Source organism: Siphateles boraxobius, unplaced genomic scaffold (assembly GCF_051911475.1).
Source record: "Siphateles boraxobius isolate OS27281-9 unplaced genomic scaffold, OSU_SipBor_1 41, whole genome shotgun sequence".
Lineage (NCBI taxonomy): Eukaryota > Metazoa > Chordata > Actinopteri > Cypriniformes > Leuciscidae > Siphateles > Siphateles boraxobius.
The window spans coordinates 33,914,910-33,933,669 of record NW_027509042.1 but is presented as its reverse complement, the minus strand read 5'-3'; the positions used below and the strand labels follow the sequence as shown (position 1 = coordinate 33,933,669).

The 18,760-nt window shown below is 38.5% G+C and overlaps 1 protein-coding gene across 1 annotated transcript in view; it reads right to left on the bottom strand.

Moving 5' to 3' along the window:
- The window catches only part of col18a1b (collagen type XVIII alpha 1 chain b), a 160,412-nt gene that overhangs the window by 10,966 nt on the left and 130,686 nt on the right, over positions 1 to 18,760 (bottom strand). The window contains exons 25-36 of the mRNA XM_077199910.1: positions 14,018 to 14,053; positions 13,883 to 13,936; positions 5,501 to 5,572; positions 5,353 to 5,418; positions 5,214 to 5,247; positions 4,940 to 4,993; positions 4,775 to 4,809; positions 4,549 to 4,662; positions 4,290 to 4,446; positions 3,995 to 4,059; positions 3,748 to 3,876; positions 2,439 to 2,471 (exon numbers count right to left, since the gene is read on the bottom strand). Coding sequence (XP_077056025.1) covers positions 2,439 to 2,471; positions 3,748 to 3,876; positions 3,995 to 4,059; positions 4,290 to 4,446; positions 4,549 to 4,662; positions 4,775 to 4,809; positions 4,940 to 4,993; positions 5,214 to 5,247; positions 5,353 to 5,418; positions 5,501 to 5,572; positions 13,883 to 13,936; positions 14,018 to 14,053 — 849 coding nt within the window. The remainder of the gene's footprint in view (positions 1 to 2,438; positions 2,472 to 3,747; positions 3,877 to 3,994; positions 4,060 to 4,289; positions 4,447 to 4,548; positions 4,663 to 4,774; positions 4,810 to 4,939; positions 4,994 to 5,213; positions 5,248 to 5,352; positions 5,419 to 5,500; positions 5,573 to 13,882; positions 13,937 to 14,017; positions 14,054 to 18,760) is intronic.

Genomic DNA, 18,760 nt, shown 5'->3' with positions numbered 1-18,760 from the left:
TTTCATAATGTGATTTCCCCTCCACTTTCAATTCTTTTACTTCAATGAAAGGTTCGATTTTTGACAATTTTTTGAATGAAAGATCAAAAGGATAAACGATGCAGATTTATTTTTTACAGGCAGTTTTGATCATATTTACCAGGGGTGCCATTAATTCTGACCATGACTGTACATATATTTGACTTATCTGAGAACATAATATAGCCTATGCCTGCAACATAAACATTTATGTGTCCAAACGTGAAGAAAATATTTGAGTTCATCTATATGATACCATATATCTGCATAAAATTACAGTATGGTATTGGTTTCTCACATATATGGACAACATTAAGTATAAATATGTGACATACATATTTGTTTCCCACATATTTAATATGTAAACATACATGCATGTGATACTGATGCATTGAAATAAGTACATATATGTATATGTATATATGCGTCTTAGGCTACATATATTTATCATTTATGTGCATATACGGGAAAATATGGCACTTACATGAAAACGGCCATTTTTGCTATATAGTTTCATATGTCTATGTGTTTTATATGAATTTTGCATATATTCTCATATAGGCAGCAGACATACATGGGCACTGCCACTGACATTAGGCTATATATGTAATTTACTTATATTGACGTATATTACATTTCTGAATGGGTAATCCCCTGGATCATGCTACAAACATGATGATCTTATAGACAATGATGGACAGTGGCTATGTTTTTTTGTTTACATAGTCTTGCTTTAATGGTCATTAATATAAGATAGTAGCTACTGAAACCCCACCCCCCCAAAAAAACAAACAAACAGTTGACTGTAAAGCTATGCTGTTATATATGAATATTGTCCAACATTCCCAATTATCTGTTATAGCATGTCCTTTACTTACTTTTATATGTTGGTATTAATTCAGTGTTTGTAATGTTAATACTAAAGGTTTTGTGGGAAAAAAGTAGAAAACTTGTCTAAGTCTGTGAAATAAACTGTTAAAAGGGATTTGATGATCACTTTAGTGATTGTAGCCTACGTTATTCTGTGTTGTCATCATTCAGTTTGGATTTGATCTTTAATGTAGGCCTACTTTAAAAAAAATAATTACAAAGCAGCTGATATTGCCATAGCGACAGCAAACAGCTAGTGGATAGTGATGGGAAGACCGGCTCTTTTCAAAGAAAAGACTTTGAGTGGCTTTTAGAGCGGCTCGCTCGCGAACGACACATCAACACTAGTGGACTGCCGAGTCGTTTTCACCCCAAAATGGCGGAAGCGTAGTGCTGCTGTTGGGCGCTGGTGTTGCAATAGAGTTCTAATGGAACGTTCAATTGAGTTTCGCCTCTTGTTCTTCTATAATCTTTGTCCTCGGTGGGGGGGATCAAGAACACTTCCAGGGATTTGAACACGGGTGCTTCTCAATATCCCTCCTCGTCTCCTCGCTCCTCTGTCCTCCATCCTATGACCCGGAAACCGATCGAGCTCAGCCATCTTGAAGGACATCTCAATTCTCTAATTGCACCGCGAGGAGTCAAGGATCGAGGAGTGAGGAGGCTTCCAGAGGAGTCATGAGCGAGGATACAAAGGTGTATCCTATGCAGAAGTGTTTTATCGACTAAACGCGACGCACGTATCAATTCTCCTCCTCCTTCACATTGATCACGATCGTTTTAATTTATACTTTACCTTTGCAGTTTATATAAACCACACATCACACATATTTCAACAGGGTATCTTGCTTTATTATTATTTATTATGAATTTCTTAAATAACCAAACTTCAACAACATAAGGGCAGATCCTTTGAGCGCTGCTGATGACGCTGTGAAGTGATGCTCGAGTGATCAAGTATTCCAATGTATAAAAAAGCTGTCATTCGATTCGTCCATCCTCATTTTCTTTCCTAGCGTCCGTCCCTCGAATCCTACAGGGGGTGGAGCTAAGACGCGAGGAAAGGAAGCGAGGAAAGGAAAAGAGGATGCACAAATAAGAAATGAGAAGCACCCCTGGACTTGGCTAGATGTGAACTTTGAATTGGAACAATACTTCGGCAGCGACTGATGACGTTTCACAAGTCCACAAGAACACGAGTACAGACAAGAACGCATATTGAGAAATGGCCTCGGGCTATAAATACACAGGACAAACAAGCTTAACTAAGTAATTAGGAAACAAGATACACCTGGGAACAATCATGAACTAATCAACAGGAAAAACTTCAAAGGACTCCAAAAACATAGTACAAAACAGTAAATAATAAAAGTCAAAACTGCATCAATGAACCATTGACAATTGACACTTTTTTCCCTTGAAATGTAGAATTGTTTTTGCTAATGTGAAGGCACATTTCCTCCTGGCTTAAATTGTTACAGTACTTGTTAGTCAAATGCATATGGGCAAATGAAGTTAAGGTTTATTAATTACTTAATTCTGTTACTTACCAGACCCCAGTGGAAAGGGGTATATTCTCCAAGCTGAAACGAAACAACCAGAAACTTCAGAAATTTTTAGGTTCTCACCAAATAGATTCTTGGAAAATTACAGAAAAGATACATGTCAAGTAATAAACCTCAGGGCTAATGCAGCTAATGACACTAACATATTAAATACTAATTTAATAAAAAATGCAAATGTGTTGCTGTTCTTTCAATGTTCTGAAAAAAACTAAATTTCTGTCATTAATTACTCATCCAAACCCGCAAGACCTTCTTTCATCTTCGAAAAACAAATTAAGATATTTTTGATGAAATTCGAGAGGTTTTTAAACCAGCCATAGGCAGCAACGTCATTGCAAAATTCAAAGCCCAGAAAGGTAGTAAATACATCATTAAAGTAGTCCATGTGACTCCAGTGGTTCAACCTTAATGTTATGAAGCAACGTAAATAACAACTTTATTCAACAATCTCTTCTCTTCAAAGTAATTCTCCTTCGCTGTTCACGTAGTAAACACAGTGCAGCGCGTCCAGGTTCTATGTCAGAATGCCGGCTCATTATTGGCTGAAGCAATTTACGTGAGCACCATGACGCATGCGTGTGATTCTGATGCAGGAGCTGGGCAATAATGAGCCGACACTCTAACGTAGAACCTGGAAGCGCTGCTCTGGGTTCAAAAACCTCTCAGATTTCATCAAAAAATATCTTAATTTGTGTTCCAAAGATGAAAAAAGTCTTGTGGGTTTGGAATGACATCAGGGTGAATTTTTAATGACATGATTTCAATTTTAAGGTATACTAACCCTTTATATTTTGTTTTATGTGTTCCAACTCATACACAGTTGAACATGCAAGCCTTTCAAAGTATACTCCATCAACCACAACAGTGGATGGATGCATTTGGCGCACCTAACAGACCCTTATATTTGATACTTGTCTCTGCAGAACCAAAATGGGTGTTTCAGTGGACATTTTCAATGTGATGGGCATTTTAAAACACTTTACCTGCTTTGCCTGTTGGTTTGAAAATGCCCACTGAATGGGAAATGCACACTCAATCTGCAGAGATTAATACTTCTATTAAATCTATTTGAAAGGCCCTTTATACTTTATTTTCTGCATTTTTCTTCGTCTAGCTCACATTTGAGTGCAAAAGTCTTTCATAATATGCTGCTTTGACATTGAGGGTGGATGTTCGTGTTTATCACATACATTTTTCGGAGCATGGACAAGTGAACTATACTTTGGGCTTTAAGTTTGTACTCTTCTTACATGAAGATGGAGAAAAATATATATATTAAAGCCTAGACAATTACCAGGACTTTTCTGACACCATCCTCTTCTCTCATAAAAAGTTCTTTCTTGTCTGTTACATAGATTAGCGTGCCTTCTGGATGCTGAATAGTTGATGCAGCCATAGCATCAAAAGACCTCAAAAACATAACCTGAGGAAATGAAAACAAACCAACAAACTAGAAAAGCTGAATTATCTCATAGAAAATAAATTGGTTTACATCAGTGTGCCCACTGAAAGCAAGAGGTAGTTCTGTAGTGAAAACCCACCCGAGATAAATGTCCAGGGGGTCCAGGAGGTCCAGTTGGTCCAGGTGGCCCAGGAATACTGATTGCTAAAGGACCAAGTCGTTAAAATGAAAAAGTGTTTTTAGTTTTAATTATGAGCTTTTGCATTTAATGGACAGGACAGCAAGAGAGAAGACTGGACAAAGGGAGGGAGAAGACTGGAAAAAGGGAGAGACAAGAAATGAGATCAGGACATGAAGCAGGTCAGATTCAAATCTGCATCCCTGGGAACCCAAATATATATTTTATGTGTTGAGTGGCAGTGTGGATTCCTTACTTTGTGAGGGTCTGTATGCTCCTGGCAGCAATGATCCCGGTGGTCCAGGGGGACCTGGTGGGCCAGGACTACCTGGGCGACCCTCATAACCAATTCCTGGGGCTCCAGAAGGCCCAGAGGGACCTGGAGGTCCAGTAATAGATTCACCTCTAGGGCCCTACAGCGAAATTAACATTTAGTCAAGTAAGCCACTTTAGACGAAGAAACAAAGGTAAACTCAGAATCTGAGAGGAATCATTTCATGTCTGTGCTATGTCACCGGTGGTCCAGGTCTTCCAGGTGGACCTTGTAATCCACCATGACGAGGGTCGTAGAAACCTCCTCCTGGTTCTCCCTTCTCCCCTTTAGGACCATGCTCACCTTTCATCTCATGCTACGGCATAACATATTACATAATACAGTACATTTTCCATGTGCTGCACATTTTCAGCAAAACATTACTACATGTAAACAGAAAACCTATGTGAAGTTTGGAAACATCATACCTTAAACGTATAAATGTCAAAGGTGGTAGTGAGACCTACGGCAGATAACGATGACAGTCACGTCATGGTAGATGAAGTCATGTTTACATTTCACAGTAAAAAAAAAGATAATATTCACTTCTCTGAATATCCTATAAAAAGGCTTGATGCTTCAATAAATCATACCTGGCAATCCAGGGATGCCAGATGCTCCTCTTTCACCCTTGTCCCCTTTAATAGCTGAGGTCATGAAATTTGAGATAAATTTACATCTATTCAGTTAGCAGCTGTTCCAAAAGCAACTTCACAACTACACATTCTTCAGAAGACTCACATTCCTTTGGAATAAGAGCACACTGATTCATTACAAACACATATTCTTAAATACATATTCATGTTATACTAAACTGGAATGTGATGTGGATTGGAAAATGGCAAATCAGATTCATTCTCAACTCACCAAAGGGAAACCTTGGGCTGCCATCATCATAACCCTTAAAGTAGATCACATTAAAAATTGTGAGCCAGTTCACATGCTATTTTTATAGCAAACAAACCTACAAGAATTTTTTTTTTCTTACAAGATATTCATTACTCACATTAAATCTTTCCACAGAAGCTGGAGTTCCAGGAGGACCGGGTGGCCCCGGTGGACCAGGGGGTCCCTAAAATCAGTTTGAAATCTATAGTATATAGTATATGTACTTCTTTAGTAACAATTAAAACCAAATACATAGTCATTTTTACCTGATAGGCATTACCATATCCTCCACCTGAATCTCCTTTTGCCCCCTTTTTTCCATTTAGACCAGGTCGACCCTTTTTGATTAAGAATATTGTGAAATCAAGAATATACCAAATTATTCAAATGATAAAAAAATCAAACTCGATAAGAAAAATAATATTATAAAAATGCATTTAAAATATAGTTGCAGGCAACAATTCAATTTTATTAGACCAATTAGTCCATAATTAGAGGCATTTTTTATGTTTGTCCTTTATGATGCTTATATTTGCACATGTACAAAAAAATTAGGTCACTGTGTTATAGGCAATTTAAGTTACTTACTTAAAAGTGGCCATGCCCATTACTTTTTTTTTTTTTCTGGCCATGACTATGCTGAATTACAGTTAAACATGATAACTATTCAAAATGGGACTGCACAGAATTTTATATACTAGTTTAATTTAGAGTGCACAAACGGCTGGAAGTGTTTTTGTGTTAGCAATGAGAGGGATTTGGGACCATTCTACTAAGTTTGTAATTTCTTTTATTTACGTTCTCTTATTATTAAACAATTATGTGTTGACTTTCTAGCAGCTACCTGTTTTAACTACTATTGTTTACACTTCCATGTACCTGCGTATCACACTTTTCAGAATTTTTATCTGCAACAACGATTATCATATTTTCATTAATACTTTTTGAGAATCACTTACTTTCACTTACAACAAAACCAACTAACATTTAAATATCTTAATATAATAATACAGACCAATATTTAAATTGCTAAATTGCCTTTGAACACTCATACATGTGCCCGAGTCACTGCAGCACTGATATTTACTGTATGTTAAACAACACTATGAATAGAATATAGCTAGATCTAAATCCAGAGGAGCACTTGTATCATCAATATATATCGTTATGTTGCCCAGACCTAAATCTTACTGTTTGGTAAGGCAAATAACAGTATGTAATGTAAAGCTGCTTTGAAACAATGTGTATTCTGGAAAGCACTTTACAAATACATTTGACTTGAATTTTATGCCTGTTGAAAAATGAAAAAGGTAGACAGCATGATATTAATAATTTATTATATTTAATGGTAATAAACTTTTAATAAAAATTGTATAATAATAGGTAACACTATTTTATATATACATGTTGTTACGTTCGTAGAGATTTCTTTTTTTTTGTTTTGCTTGCGTTCGCTCTCACTCTTTCTCTCTCTCTCTCTCTCTCTCGCTATCAGTTTCTTAGGTCATCCTTCTCCGCTTGCTGATTGGTCCAGGAAACTGTCAATCATCGTCAAGGGATGTGACGTGGACCTATCCGCTGTCTGAGACGTCCTCACTACCAGTTTAAAAAGACGCTGGAAACAGACTGACGCAAGTCCCGTTTTGGTTTCCGGTTCTTTTGGTGCCATTGTGATTTGTTTTAGTTTTCGTTTGGGACTTGTTTGCTTTGTTAATTTGTTTACGTTAGTTGTGTTTCTCAAGTTGTTTTGTTACTTTGTTTGATTACTTTGGGATGAAGTTTTGATTTCGACTTGTGTAGAGCTGGTGCTCTTTTGTTACCCGTTGCTCCAAGGACTAGGGGATAGGGAGGATGTCGTACGACTTCCATTGTACAAACATGTAGACTAACCCTTGTATAGAAACATCAGGTAAGAGGTGAACGCCACCTTTTGTATGTTTTTGTTTTCGTGAGCTAGAGTAGGGAAGAGCACGGCGCTCGGCGCTGAAGAAACAATTCTTTTCTTTCCTTTTCTTTAGCTAGGTAAGAGGGTTGAATTTAGTTAGAATAGTTTTCTTTTTGTTTCTTTCTTTATTTTGGCGTCACCATAGTCCCCTTTTCCTTAAGGGTAACTTGTTGCTTATTTTCTTTGATTTTATTTATCACTTATTCTTGTTGTTTTTGTTTATATAATTGTTTACATTGCAGGGAGCTGTTGGCTTCCTTATTGTTCTTATTTTACTTTATGATTCATTCGCTGTTCCTTATATTTTTCTTTTTGTATAATAAATATAATTATTTTCATTGGCAGTTTGGTTTCGCTCATCGTTTCTTGACACACATTATCATTTCCACAGTTTTGCAATGTTTAGTTAATGTTACCCCTCTTGCCCTTAGATTAGATTGGAGGAGTCGTAACATTAAATGGGGGCTCGTCCGGGATACTAATAGCAATGCAAATTGTTGTTGGTATTGGAAAGTGCCTGGAGGAAAATAAATGAAGACGGTAATTCTGTGGATGTGTGATGTTGGCATGAGATTGATGTTGCGCGGTTTGTAGTGTTGGGACCGGATAGTAATTGCCTATGCAGGGTATTAGTGGGGTGCTTCTCGGATTGTTATTCATTTTGGAAAAATGTTTAACTTGAAAGATTTTGTAGGTAGTCCGTCGGTAGAGCAGTTTGATCTGTGCAGGATTTGTTGCAGATCGCAGACCATTTTCAAATTGTGGTAAGTAAACAGTCTCTTAAGAAAGAAATAAAAGAAGTTCTGATTCGCAAATTGAATGAGTTGCAGGTGTTGCCTATGTCGAACGTGGGGAATGTTCCGGTGCAAATCTGTCATGGGGAGGAAGCCACGCAGAGGGGTGGAGCTGTTGCTGACGCAGACGCGGAAGCCGAAGCTAAGGCTGGCTTGTCGCCATTTGGGGCGTTTTCACCCAGTTCTGTGGGGTCACGGGAAAGTCAGCGACTGAAAGTCCGTCTTGCCCGTTTGCGTTATGAAGCGCAAGAGAAAGCCCATGCGCGTCAAGCTAACCTGAATTTGCAGCTGGAGGTACGCCGGCTGGAAATCGAAGCAGAGACGCAGCTGAAACTGAGGAAGCTTGAGTTGGAGGCGTCTAGAGCGACTGCTCACTCAGCTGTACCGCTGAACATCGCTTCAGTTTTGTCTCCTCCGCCGCACGTTGGTTCAAGCCCAGACACCTTTGACGTGAGTAAACACATTGCACTCGTTCCTCAATTTAGAGAGACAGAAGTTGACTCTTACTTCAGTGCGTTCGAACGCATCGCAACTTCTTTTCATTGGCCTAAAGAGGTTTGGTCTGTGCTCTTGCAATGTAGATTAGTGGGAAAAGCTCAAGAAATTTGTGCTACATTGTCACTAGAAGAGAGTATGAAATATGAGTCTGTGAAAACCGCTATCTTGAGAGCTTATGAGTTAGTTCCAGAAGCGTATAGACAACGTTTTAGAAAACACAGAAAAAATCCTACACAAACTTTCATGGAGTTTGCTAGGGAGAAAGGAGTGTTGTTTGATAAATGGTGTACTGCCAGTAACGTGCGTGATTTTGATGCTTTAAGAGAGTTGCTGTTACTTGAGGAGTTTAAAGGATGCTTACCTGATCGTGTTGTAGTATATCTTAATGAACAAAAGGTAACTACTCTGTCACATGCTGCTGTCCTTGCAGATGAGTTTGTGTTAACTCACAATAATGTGTTTTCTTCCACACGATTTGAGAAGTTAGAGTTCGATAATTCACAGTCTAAGAATTCACGTGCACGATTTAGTCCATCTCGTGATAAAGAGGAGCGTGAATGTTTCTACTGTCACAAGAAAGGACATTTAATTGCTGATTGTTTGCTATTGAAACGCAAGCCGCAGTCTCAACCGAAGGGTATGGGATTTGTACACACTGTTAACACTGCAGTTGACGTGAATACTGATGATAGAGTTGATGAGAGTTATCGACCTTTCGTGTCGAAAGGGTTAATATCTTTGACTGGGAGAACAGAAGATCAGAAAGAAATAAGAATACTGAGAGACACTGGTGCGATGCAGTCATTTATTTTGGCAGATAAAATACAGATGTCTGATGGTACTTCCTGTGGGTCTAGTGTACTTGTCCAGGGTATTGAGATGGGTGCTGTGAAATTCCCACTGCATCAAGTGCACTTGCAGAGTGATTTGTGCACTGGTGTTGTAAGAGTTGCTGTTTGTCCGTCACTTCCTGTGAAGGGAGTTGACTTCATTCTAGGAAATGATTTAGCAGGTGGTAAGGTAATGTCTGTGATCGAAGTCATTGAAGAACCAAATGTGTCCTGTGAGTTAGAAAGATTAGCTGAAACTTACCCTGAAGCTTTTCCAGCTTGCGCTGTCACACGCGCTCAGTCACGCAGAGTAGGTGATATAGTAGATCTGTCTAGCTCATTCATGTTTCCACTTTTGACTGGAGACACGTTATCGGGTGTGAATCAGAAAGAAGAAAATAGTTCAGAGACAGAAGATAAAGGTGTGGTTGAGTTTGATGCAGAGTTACTAAAGTTACCTGTATCTCGTGAGAAAATTATCACTGCACAAAAGGAGGATAAAATACTTGTTAACATCTTTAGGGGTGCTGTATCTTTGGATAGTGTCAAAGACAGAAAAAGTGCTTACTTCATTGAGAATGAACTACTGATGAGGAAATGGTGTTCCCATGTTGATGAAAACTTAGATTGGAATGTTGTTTATCAAATTGTGGTTCCGTCTCCTTATCGTCAACATGTCTTGTTTCTGGCTCATGATCACCAGCTTTCTGGTCATTTAGGAGTTACTAAGACCTATAACAGAATTTTGAGTCATTTCTTCTGGCCAGGATTAAAGAAAGATGTTGTCCAATACTGCCGTACCTGTCACACTTGTCAGATTGTGGGAAAACCAAACCAGAGTATACCATTTGCTCCTTTGACTCCAATACCGGCGATTAGAGAACCATTTGAACATGTGCTTGTTGACTGTGTTGGCCCATTACCTAAGACTAAGAATGGTAATCAGTTTCTGTTAACTATCATGTATGTGAATACCAGGTTTCCAGAGGCGATTCCTTTGAGGAAAATCACGGCACCTGTGGTCAGCAAAGCGTTGGTGAAATTCTTTTCCACATTCGGCTTACCGAAGGTAGTGCAAACGGATCAAGGTACAAATTTTCTATCGAAACTGTTTAAACAAGTGCTTGAGTCATTAGCAATTTCTCATAGAGTTTCGAGTGCATATCATCCGCAAAGCCAGGGCGCATTGGAACGTTCTCATAGAGTTTCGAGTGCATATCATCCGCAAAGCCAGGGCGCATTGGAACGTTTCCACCAAACTCTGAAGTCAATGCTGAAGAAATATTGTCATGATACTGCTAAAGAATGGGATGAGGGAGTTCCTTTGGTTTTATTTGCTGTTCGAGAGACCATACAAGAATCTCTCGGTTTTAGTCCAGCCGAACTTGTGTTCGGACACAAAGTTAGAGGTCCATTGAGAGTTCTTAAAGAACGAGTTTTAGCACCTGATTCGAATACAAATCTCAACATATTAGATTATGTAAGTAAGTTTCGTGATCGACTTCATGCTGCTTGGTTGCTAGCCCGAGAATGTCTTGCAGATGCTCAGAAAGGTATGAAGAGTACATACGATAAAAACTCAGTAGCGCGATCTTTTCAATCTGGAGAAAAAGTACTTGTGTTGTTACCTGTTCCAGGATCATCGTTATCTGCTCGTTTCTATGGTCCTTATGTTGTAGAAAAGAGAATGAGCGAGACTGATTATATGTTGCGTACACCTGATCGGAAACGAAAGACCCGTGTATGTCATCTAAACATGTTGAAAGCTTACCATACTAGGGAGTCGTCAACGGCGAGCGTCGCAGGAAAGACGGCAGGGCCCGCTGTTTCTTCTGTTGCGATGGCCGTGGATCGGAAATCAAAACCTGATGGCTCGGAGGTAGACTCGGATGGTGTGGTACTTCGACATGCTTTTCAGCAGGGTGTAAGGTTGGGAAATTCTGAGATTTTACAAGATCTTCATTCGCATGTTAGTCATTTGACTGTGGACCAGAGAATAGATATTGTGAAAGCACTTGCTGATTTTAAGTGCCTGTTTGGTGATGATTCTACACAAACAAACGTTCTGAAACATGATATTGATGTGAACGGAGCTCGTCCAATTAAGCAACATGCTTACCGTGTGAATGCCATAAAAAGGTCTGTAATGAGTAAAGAGGTAGAGTATCTGTTGGATCATGGACTAGCCAAGTCCAGTTACAGTCCGTGGAGTTCTCCATGTTTACTTGTTCCAAAACCTGATGGGTCAGTTAGATTTTGCACTGACTATCGTAAAGTGAATTCAGTGACTGTACGAGATAGTTACCCGTTACCTAGAATGGAGGATTGTCGATAACATCAGTTCTGCACGTTTTGTAACTAAGCTTGATATGCTGAAAGGTTATTGGCAAGTGCCGGTTACCTCAAGAGCTTCAGAAATTTCAGCATTCGTGACTCCAGACAATTTCCTTCAGTATACGTAGATGGCTTTTGGTCTTCGAAATGCTCCCGCAACTTTTCAACGCCTTGTTAATATAGTTTTACATGGTGTGCCAGACTGTAATGCCTATCTTGACGATTTGGTTTTGTATTCCCGAAGTTGGTCAGAACACATCAGTCTGTTAAGAACAGTATTCGAGCGACTCGCTAAGGCACATTTGACACTTAACTTAGCAAAATGTGCGTTTGGCAAAGCCACCATTACTTACCTAGGTAAGGAGGTTGGTCAAGGTCAAGTGAGACCCATAGAAGCTAAAGTAACTGCCATCGTTGAATTTCCAATTCCTACTACTCGTAGAGAGTTGCGGAGGTTCCTAGGCATGGCAGGTTACTATCGTGGGTTCTGTAAGAATTTCTCGACTGTGGTGAGTCCTCTTACTTCACTGCTTTGTCCAGCTAATGCTTATGAGTGGTCAATTGAGTGTCAACATGCTTTCGATTCAGTTAAAAATTTGATGTGCCATGCTCCTGTCTTAATGGCACCTAACTGTGACCAGCCGTTTAAATTAGAGGTTGATGCAAGTAATGTGGGTGCTGGGGGTGTTCTTATTCAAGAAGATGTAAATGGTATTGATCATCCTATCAGTTACTATTCTCGCAAGTTTAACAAACATCAAGTTAACTATGCTACTATCGAGAAAGAAGCTCTTGCTTTGCTGCTTTCGCTACAGCACTTCGAAGTGTATCTCGGTTCTAGCAGTCTTCCGATTATAGTGTATACCGATCACAATCCACTAGTGTTCCTAACCCGAATGTGTAATCACAACCAACGATTGATGCGTTGGGCTCTTGTTGCCCAGAACTACAACTTAGAGATCCGACACAAGAAGGGATCAGAGAATGTGTTGGCTGACGCTCTGTCGAGAGTTTAATTTTGTAGATAGAGATTTGTTCACAAAAGCAAGTTTGTTTTTAAGTGTGGGAGTGTTACGTTCGTAGAGATTTCTTTTTTTTGTTTTGCTTGCGTGCGCTCTCACTCTTTCTCTCTCTCTCTCTCTCTCGCTATCAGTTTCTTAGGTCATCCTTCTCCCCTTTCTGATTGGTCCAGGAAACTGTCAATCATCGTCAAGGGATGTGACGTGGACTTATCCGCTGTCTGAGACGTCCAAACTACCAGTTTAAAAAGGCGCTGGAAACAGACTGACGAAAGTCCCGTTTTGGTTTCCGGTTCTTTTGGTGGCATTGTGATTTGTTTTAGTTTTCGTTTGGGACTCGTTTGCTTTGTTAATTTGTTTACGTTAGTTGTGTTTCTCAAGTTGTTTTGTTACTTTGTTTGATTACTTTGGGATGACGTTTTGATTTCGACTTGTGTAGAGCTGGTGCTCTTTTGTTACCCGTTGCTCCAAGGACTGGGGGATAGGGAAGGATGTCGTACGACTTCCATTGTACAAACATGTAGACTAACCCTTGTATAGAAACATCAGGTAAGAGGTGAACGCCACCTTTTGTATGTTTTTGTTTTTGTGAGCTAGAGTAGGGAAGAACACGGCGCTCGGCGCTGAAGAAACAATTATTTTCTTTCCTTTTCAATGCTAGGTAAGAGGGTTGAATTTAGTTAGAATTGTTTTCTTTTTGTTTCTTTATTTATTTTGGCGTCACCATAGTCCCCTTTTCCTTAAGGGTAACTTGTTGCTTATTTTCTTTGATTTTATTTATTACTTATTCTTGCTGTTTTTGTTTATATAATTGTTTACATTGCAGGGAGCTGTTGGCTTCCTTATTGTTCTTATTTTACTTTATGATTCATTCGCTGTTCCTTATATTTTTCTTTTTGTATAATAAATATTATTATTTTCACTGGCAGTTTGGTTTCGCTCATCGTTTCTTGACACACACTATCATTTCCACAGTTTTTCAAATTTTTATTTAATGTTACTCCTCTTGCCCTTAGATTAGATTGGAGGAGTCGTAACAATGTAATTACTATAATAATAACTCTAAATTACGCATAATCACATGCAACTAACCCTAAATCATTCCCTAATCCTAACCCTATAATAAGTTCATGTAGTTAATTAATATTGCTCTTTCAAAAATGTTTTTCAGAAAATGTAAAATTGCAGAAAATGTAGTTGATTTTGATTCAGCATGAAAGATACTCACTGATCTGCCTGGTAATCCTATTTCACCTTTTGGTCCAGGTGGCCCCACTGGTCCCTAATGGGTGAAAATATATCAGCATATCTATAATATCATTGTGCAGGTAAAAAAAAAAAAAAAATGCTCAGCAAGACTCACCACAGGTCCCTCTGGTCCTGGAAGTCCTGACTTGGCCTAAAACAGAGAGTAACTACATTAATTGTCTAAAAATTCGATATCTGTAAGATGTCTGTATTAATATACTATTCATCATTTCATCCGGACCGTGTTTAATTGTCTGGTTGATCTTTGGCTGCATTTAATTCTGAGAAAATAAATGGTGAAATTCCTGGGGGGAAATGGATAACACCTCATTATACGGGGCCCATCTCCCTTCGAGCCCTCAGGGGCCGTTCTGCAAAACCCACCAACTTTTATGCTTTAGGGCGCAGCGGTCTCCAGCGAGTTATAGTCTCAGTGTCTGACTCACAGGAGGAGGGATTTAGGAGGGGTCAGTTCGGTTGTTTCCTTAACCCTCTACGCACACCTTGGCAATAGAATCACCATTGGCTAGTAATTTTTTTGGTTACTCGCTAGACTAATGTACTATTTTATTTATATATATATATATATATATATATATATATATATATATATATATATATATATATATATATATATAACAGGCATAACATTCAAGTCAAATTTATTTGTAAAGTGCTTGTGCAATTTAAAGCATATTGCATATGCAATTTAAAGCTGTAAAGCTGCTTTGAAACAATGTGTATTCTGTTACACATTGGAATATGATTCCACCAAATCAGCTTATCTTGGTAAAATGACACAGCTTTTTAAATATCTGAACGTACACTCTTAACATCAGTCAATCAAGCATTATATTATGATTATGATAATCGAGGACTATTTAATGATATTACTTTAGTAAATAGAACTAAAACTGGGTCACCATGTAAGAATAGATATTTGTCATTTTAACTGAATTTAGGACTGGTGGTGGTGCTTAAGATATTGTTTGTCATTCAGTGTTTCTGTAAAAAAATAAAAAATAATAGTAGATATAGTAATTATTATTAAAAGATAATAATACTAATAATTCTAATACTAATAATAACAATATACAACATACTAAGGATTGATAAGCAGAAGGGTTCATGACTATTAATCACGTTGTCAGCGTTCACTCAAACTGTTTTGCTGAAATCAGAACAGGGATGAGTGCCAGCCAATAAGATTGCCGTTTGCCCATTAGTTACGTCCACTCCCGGAGAAACCGGCATATTTTCTGCTTGTTCTTAAAAGCTGAATAATTCCAAATGATCTCCGTTATTTTGTCAGGAAAATACAACAAAGAATATCGTTTACATGTAGCGTGTCAATTCTGTGTGGTATGTAAGACTCGGTAAGTTTACGGTAAGTTTACGGTACATCAAATACAGATATGCTGCACATCCATTGAATTTAATTGAAATTATAGATTGATTGATGACTTGAAACTCTCAAGCGCTTGGTCAGTGTTCAGCGAGCGAAAATATATCTATGCTAAACTTATACTTAGCCTCTAACACACACACTGGCGAGTAAAATCTAAGAATATATTAGCCAATGGCTAATGATAGATATTATTTAGTTGCCCAAATTGAAGATTTAGTCGCATATGCGAGTGCATTATAGAGGGGTTGTTCCTGCCGGTCATCTGTTTCAGGGCACCGGATTGGCTTCTCGAGCTGTGCTAGAGACCAGTCTCGAGATTCTGGTTCCTTTAGTAGTCTCAGCCAAAGTTGTCTTGGGGTAAGACAAATCTGAGGACCATCATTATCTCGAAAAAAGGCTTCGGCCAAGGGTCCTGACGCCAATGGTGGCAGACCTCTGAGGGCAGTCCACTCTTCTGGGGGGTGGTGGGGGGGGAGTGGTTAACACCTCATTGTACGGTGCCCATTTCCCTCCGGTGCCCTCAGTGGGCCATTCTGCCAACCTCGACACCTCGTGTGCTTCGGGGCGCAGTGGTCTCCGGTATCCATATCTCAGCCCATATCCCACCCTCTGAAGAGGGTCTCAGAGCAATCAGTTCAGCTGTTCCATGCCGGTTCACCGCTTCAGGACACCGGATTGGTTGCTTGAGTAACAGAGCACTGGTTTATCCAGAGACTGGTTTCCTTAGTAGATTTTTTGGCAGCGTGGGAACTTCTGCCAAACATATGTAGGATTTGAGAATGAACCAGACCCAAATGAATCTTTCAGACTAATCAAGAAGCAGAATTTCATAGAAACTTCGGATTAATGCAGGAACCTAAATCAGACAATCTGTCATTTGAGACCTCATTCAGTCTGAGCAAACTAACGATACTTTTTGGGACAAGAGTGTCACTGTGGGAAGTATCACAATACTTATGTACTTGATATTTTAACCTGTTAAGCTGCAAGCCCACTTTTGAAAAATCCCCAGAAATGACATACCCAAACTGAAACAGATACAGTTCATGAACCATTTGCACTAAAAGCACAAGTATGATCTCATTTGAAAGCTGACACCTGGTAGTTTATTGTAAATGTAGAATTAATTATTGTCATGATTTTTTTTTAAAATAGCTTCAAAGTTTTGTAAAGTTATTAGAAATGTATTTTTATGAAACATCTTCATGAAAATAAAATAGAAGTTGGCCCTGGAGCAATCTAGAAATGCACTGCAGCTAAAGCCATATGTGTGACCATTTTATATTTAAAATCTGAAAATGATACGTCTAAAACTCTGTATTTAGTTAAATGTTTTTCAAGATAATGTCAAATTACTTTATTTTGATTAGACTCTAAAATGCAAACTGATGTTTAGTCATCTTCTGAGTCATCTATTCAGTCTATTGTCTCTATTATTTTGTGGTGCAAACGAGCCCCATTCAGTGTCAGTCTCCCCTGCACACATTTACACCTCTCCAGACTGGTTATGGCTCTAAATATGCATTCCTTGTCTGCATTATAGCTACTAACGACTGGCTATTCACAGGCTATTCGTAGGGTTTCAAACCCTAATTTCTTTTATCAAAGTTCTCACTAAATATTTGAAACTGGTATCAAATGCACTGAAACATTTCAGTAAGCATTCCTATTTAGAAAAAAATCATAAAACAATAACTGCTGGTGGCAGGTGCACCTGGGCTAGCTAGCAAGTTAGCTTAGCACACCATCAATACACGACCATTTATGAGATTAAAACCATGTTTGTGCTCCAAACTTACTTTATAACGCAAGTCGAGTGTTTTAAATAATCTTTTGTGATCTAATTTGGCTTCAGATAAAAAAAAAATCCGACAGAAAATGTATTATTTATAGTGTTCTGCACGATGATGAAATCTATATCGATTAGCATTACATTATAATTATAATCTATTATTATGAAATACCTGGCATGGCTTGAAGAACACAGGTAACTCAAATATCATTGCAATCATGTTTATTGTCTTCAAAACATCTCTATCTTCATGTTACAGCGATCTCTGTCAGCTACTTTCTGTTTCAGTGACGTCTCGGAATGTCACATGACTATGGGTCTTCTTCATGATCCATATATGGACTATTATTGTGCATATAGCGCCCTCAGGCTATTGGTATGAATTGAAAACACAGCACATCTCAGTAAGAAGCGATCATAATGATTACATCGACGCATTTGGGTATAAGTTCAATAAATATTATTCCTTTCTATAGAAATATGATGTGAATCTATGAGAATATATCAATATTTCTCCAAGTCTGCACATTTTTGAGCTAAAGCCCTGAGGGACGTTGTTTTGTGAATCGCTGTCATGACGACAGCACGGAGTGTTTTTTATGAATGGACCAGCTGACGCTCATAATTCATATTAAAGGTATCTTCTCATTTTTTCATTTCATAACTCCTGACACAAATTAAGACATAACTGTCACTATAAGTTCTCGGAATACAATAGTGGTCAAATACTGAATCTTGAGTCTTATATCTTTTTAATGATGTAGTTTGTCAAGGTATAACATTAAATCTGATAGTAAATTTAAAAAAAAAAAAAAAAAAAAAAAAACGCTTCAGTGCGCCGACGCACTGGCGAAGGTTAAGAGGTTTTGGTTTATTTTGGTCCATCTACACTGATATGATGACGATACTAGCCTATGTTAAAATTACTGAACACCACAATATGGAACACAATATTGTAAATTCAAACATAATGGGAAGTCCATAACTCCAAATGTAACACACCAAAATGGCTGAAGACAGCTATAACAGAAATAAATCACAACCACAAATATGGAAATTTGACATTAGCCTACTTCACCTTCGAATTTTAACTCCACTGCAACATCCACTTGCTCTGGCTAGAACAGCAAGTGCAGGGGCAGACTGGGTCAAAAATTCAGCCATTAGTTGGTATGGATGTACTGACCAGCGCCAGTATCCATCCTCTATGCTCTGGTATCCCTGGGTTTCCGAAGCCTGCAGTTCTCCTCCCGGGACCACTGTCTCTTTCTGCGCTACGCTGTCCTAGAAGGAATATTTACGTTTCGTTTCTTCAGTCCACTCTGCTGGCTATTTATGTTCTACATTTATTATGGACTGCAATTTTCTGTTTACTTCTGATTTTGCCTTTGGACAGCTTCCTAAGTTTATTAAAGACTGTTACGTTGCTACAGCGCATTTGGGTCCTTTCTCTCACATAGCCTACCTGACAGCTGAACTTTGACTGATAGTCTTTTCATTTTCATCTGTGAAGAAAGTAAACATAGGCTCAACTGATATGTATATGTTTTATGAATTATTTTCTTAGATAAGTTAATTTACTCAAGGCTACCAGGTCAGTATTGCCAATAGGAACCTTCTTCAAGCTTTGGAATTTGAAAACGTTTGTTTTTACATGT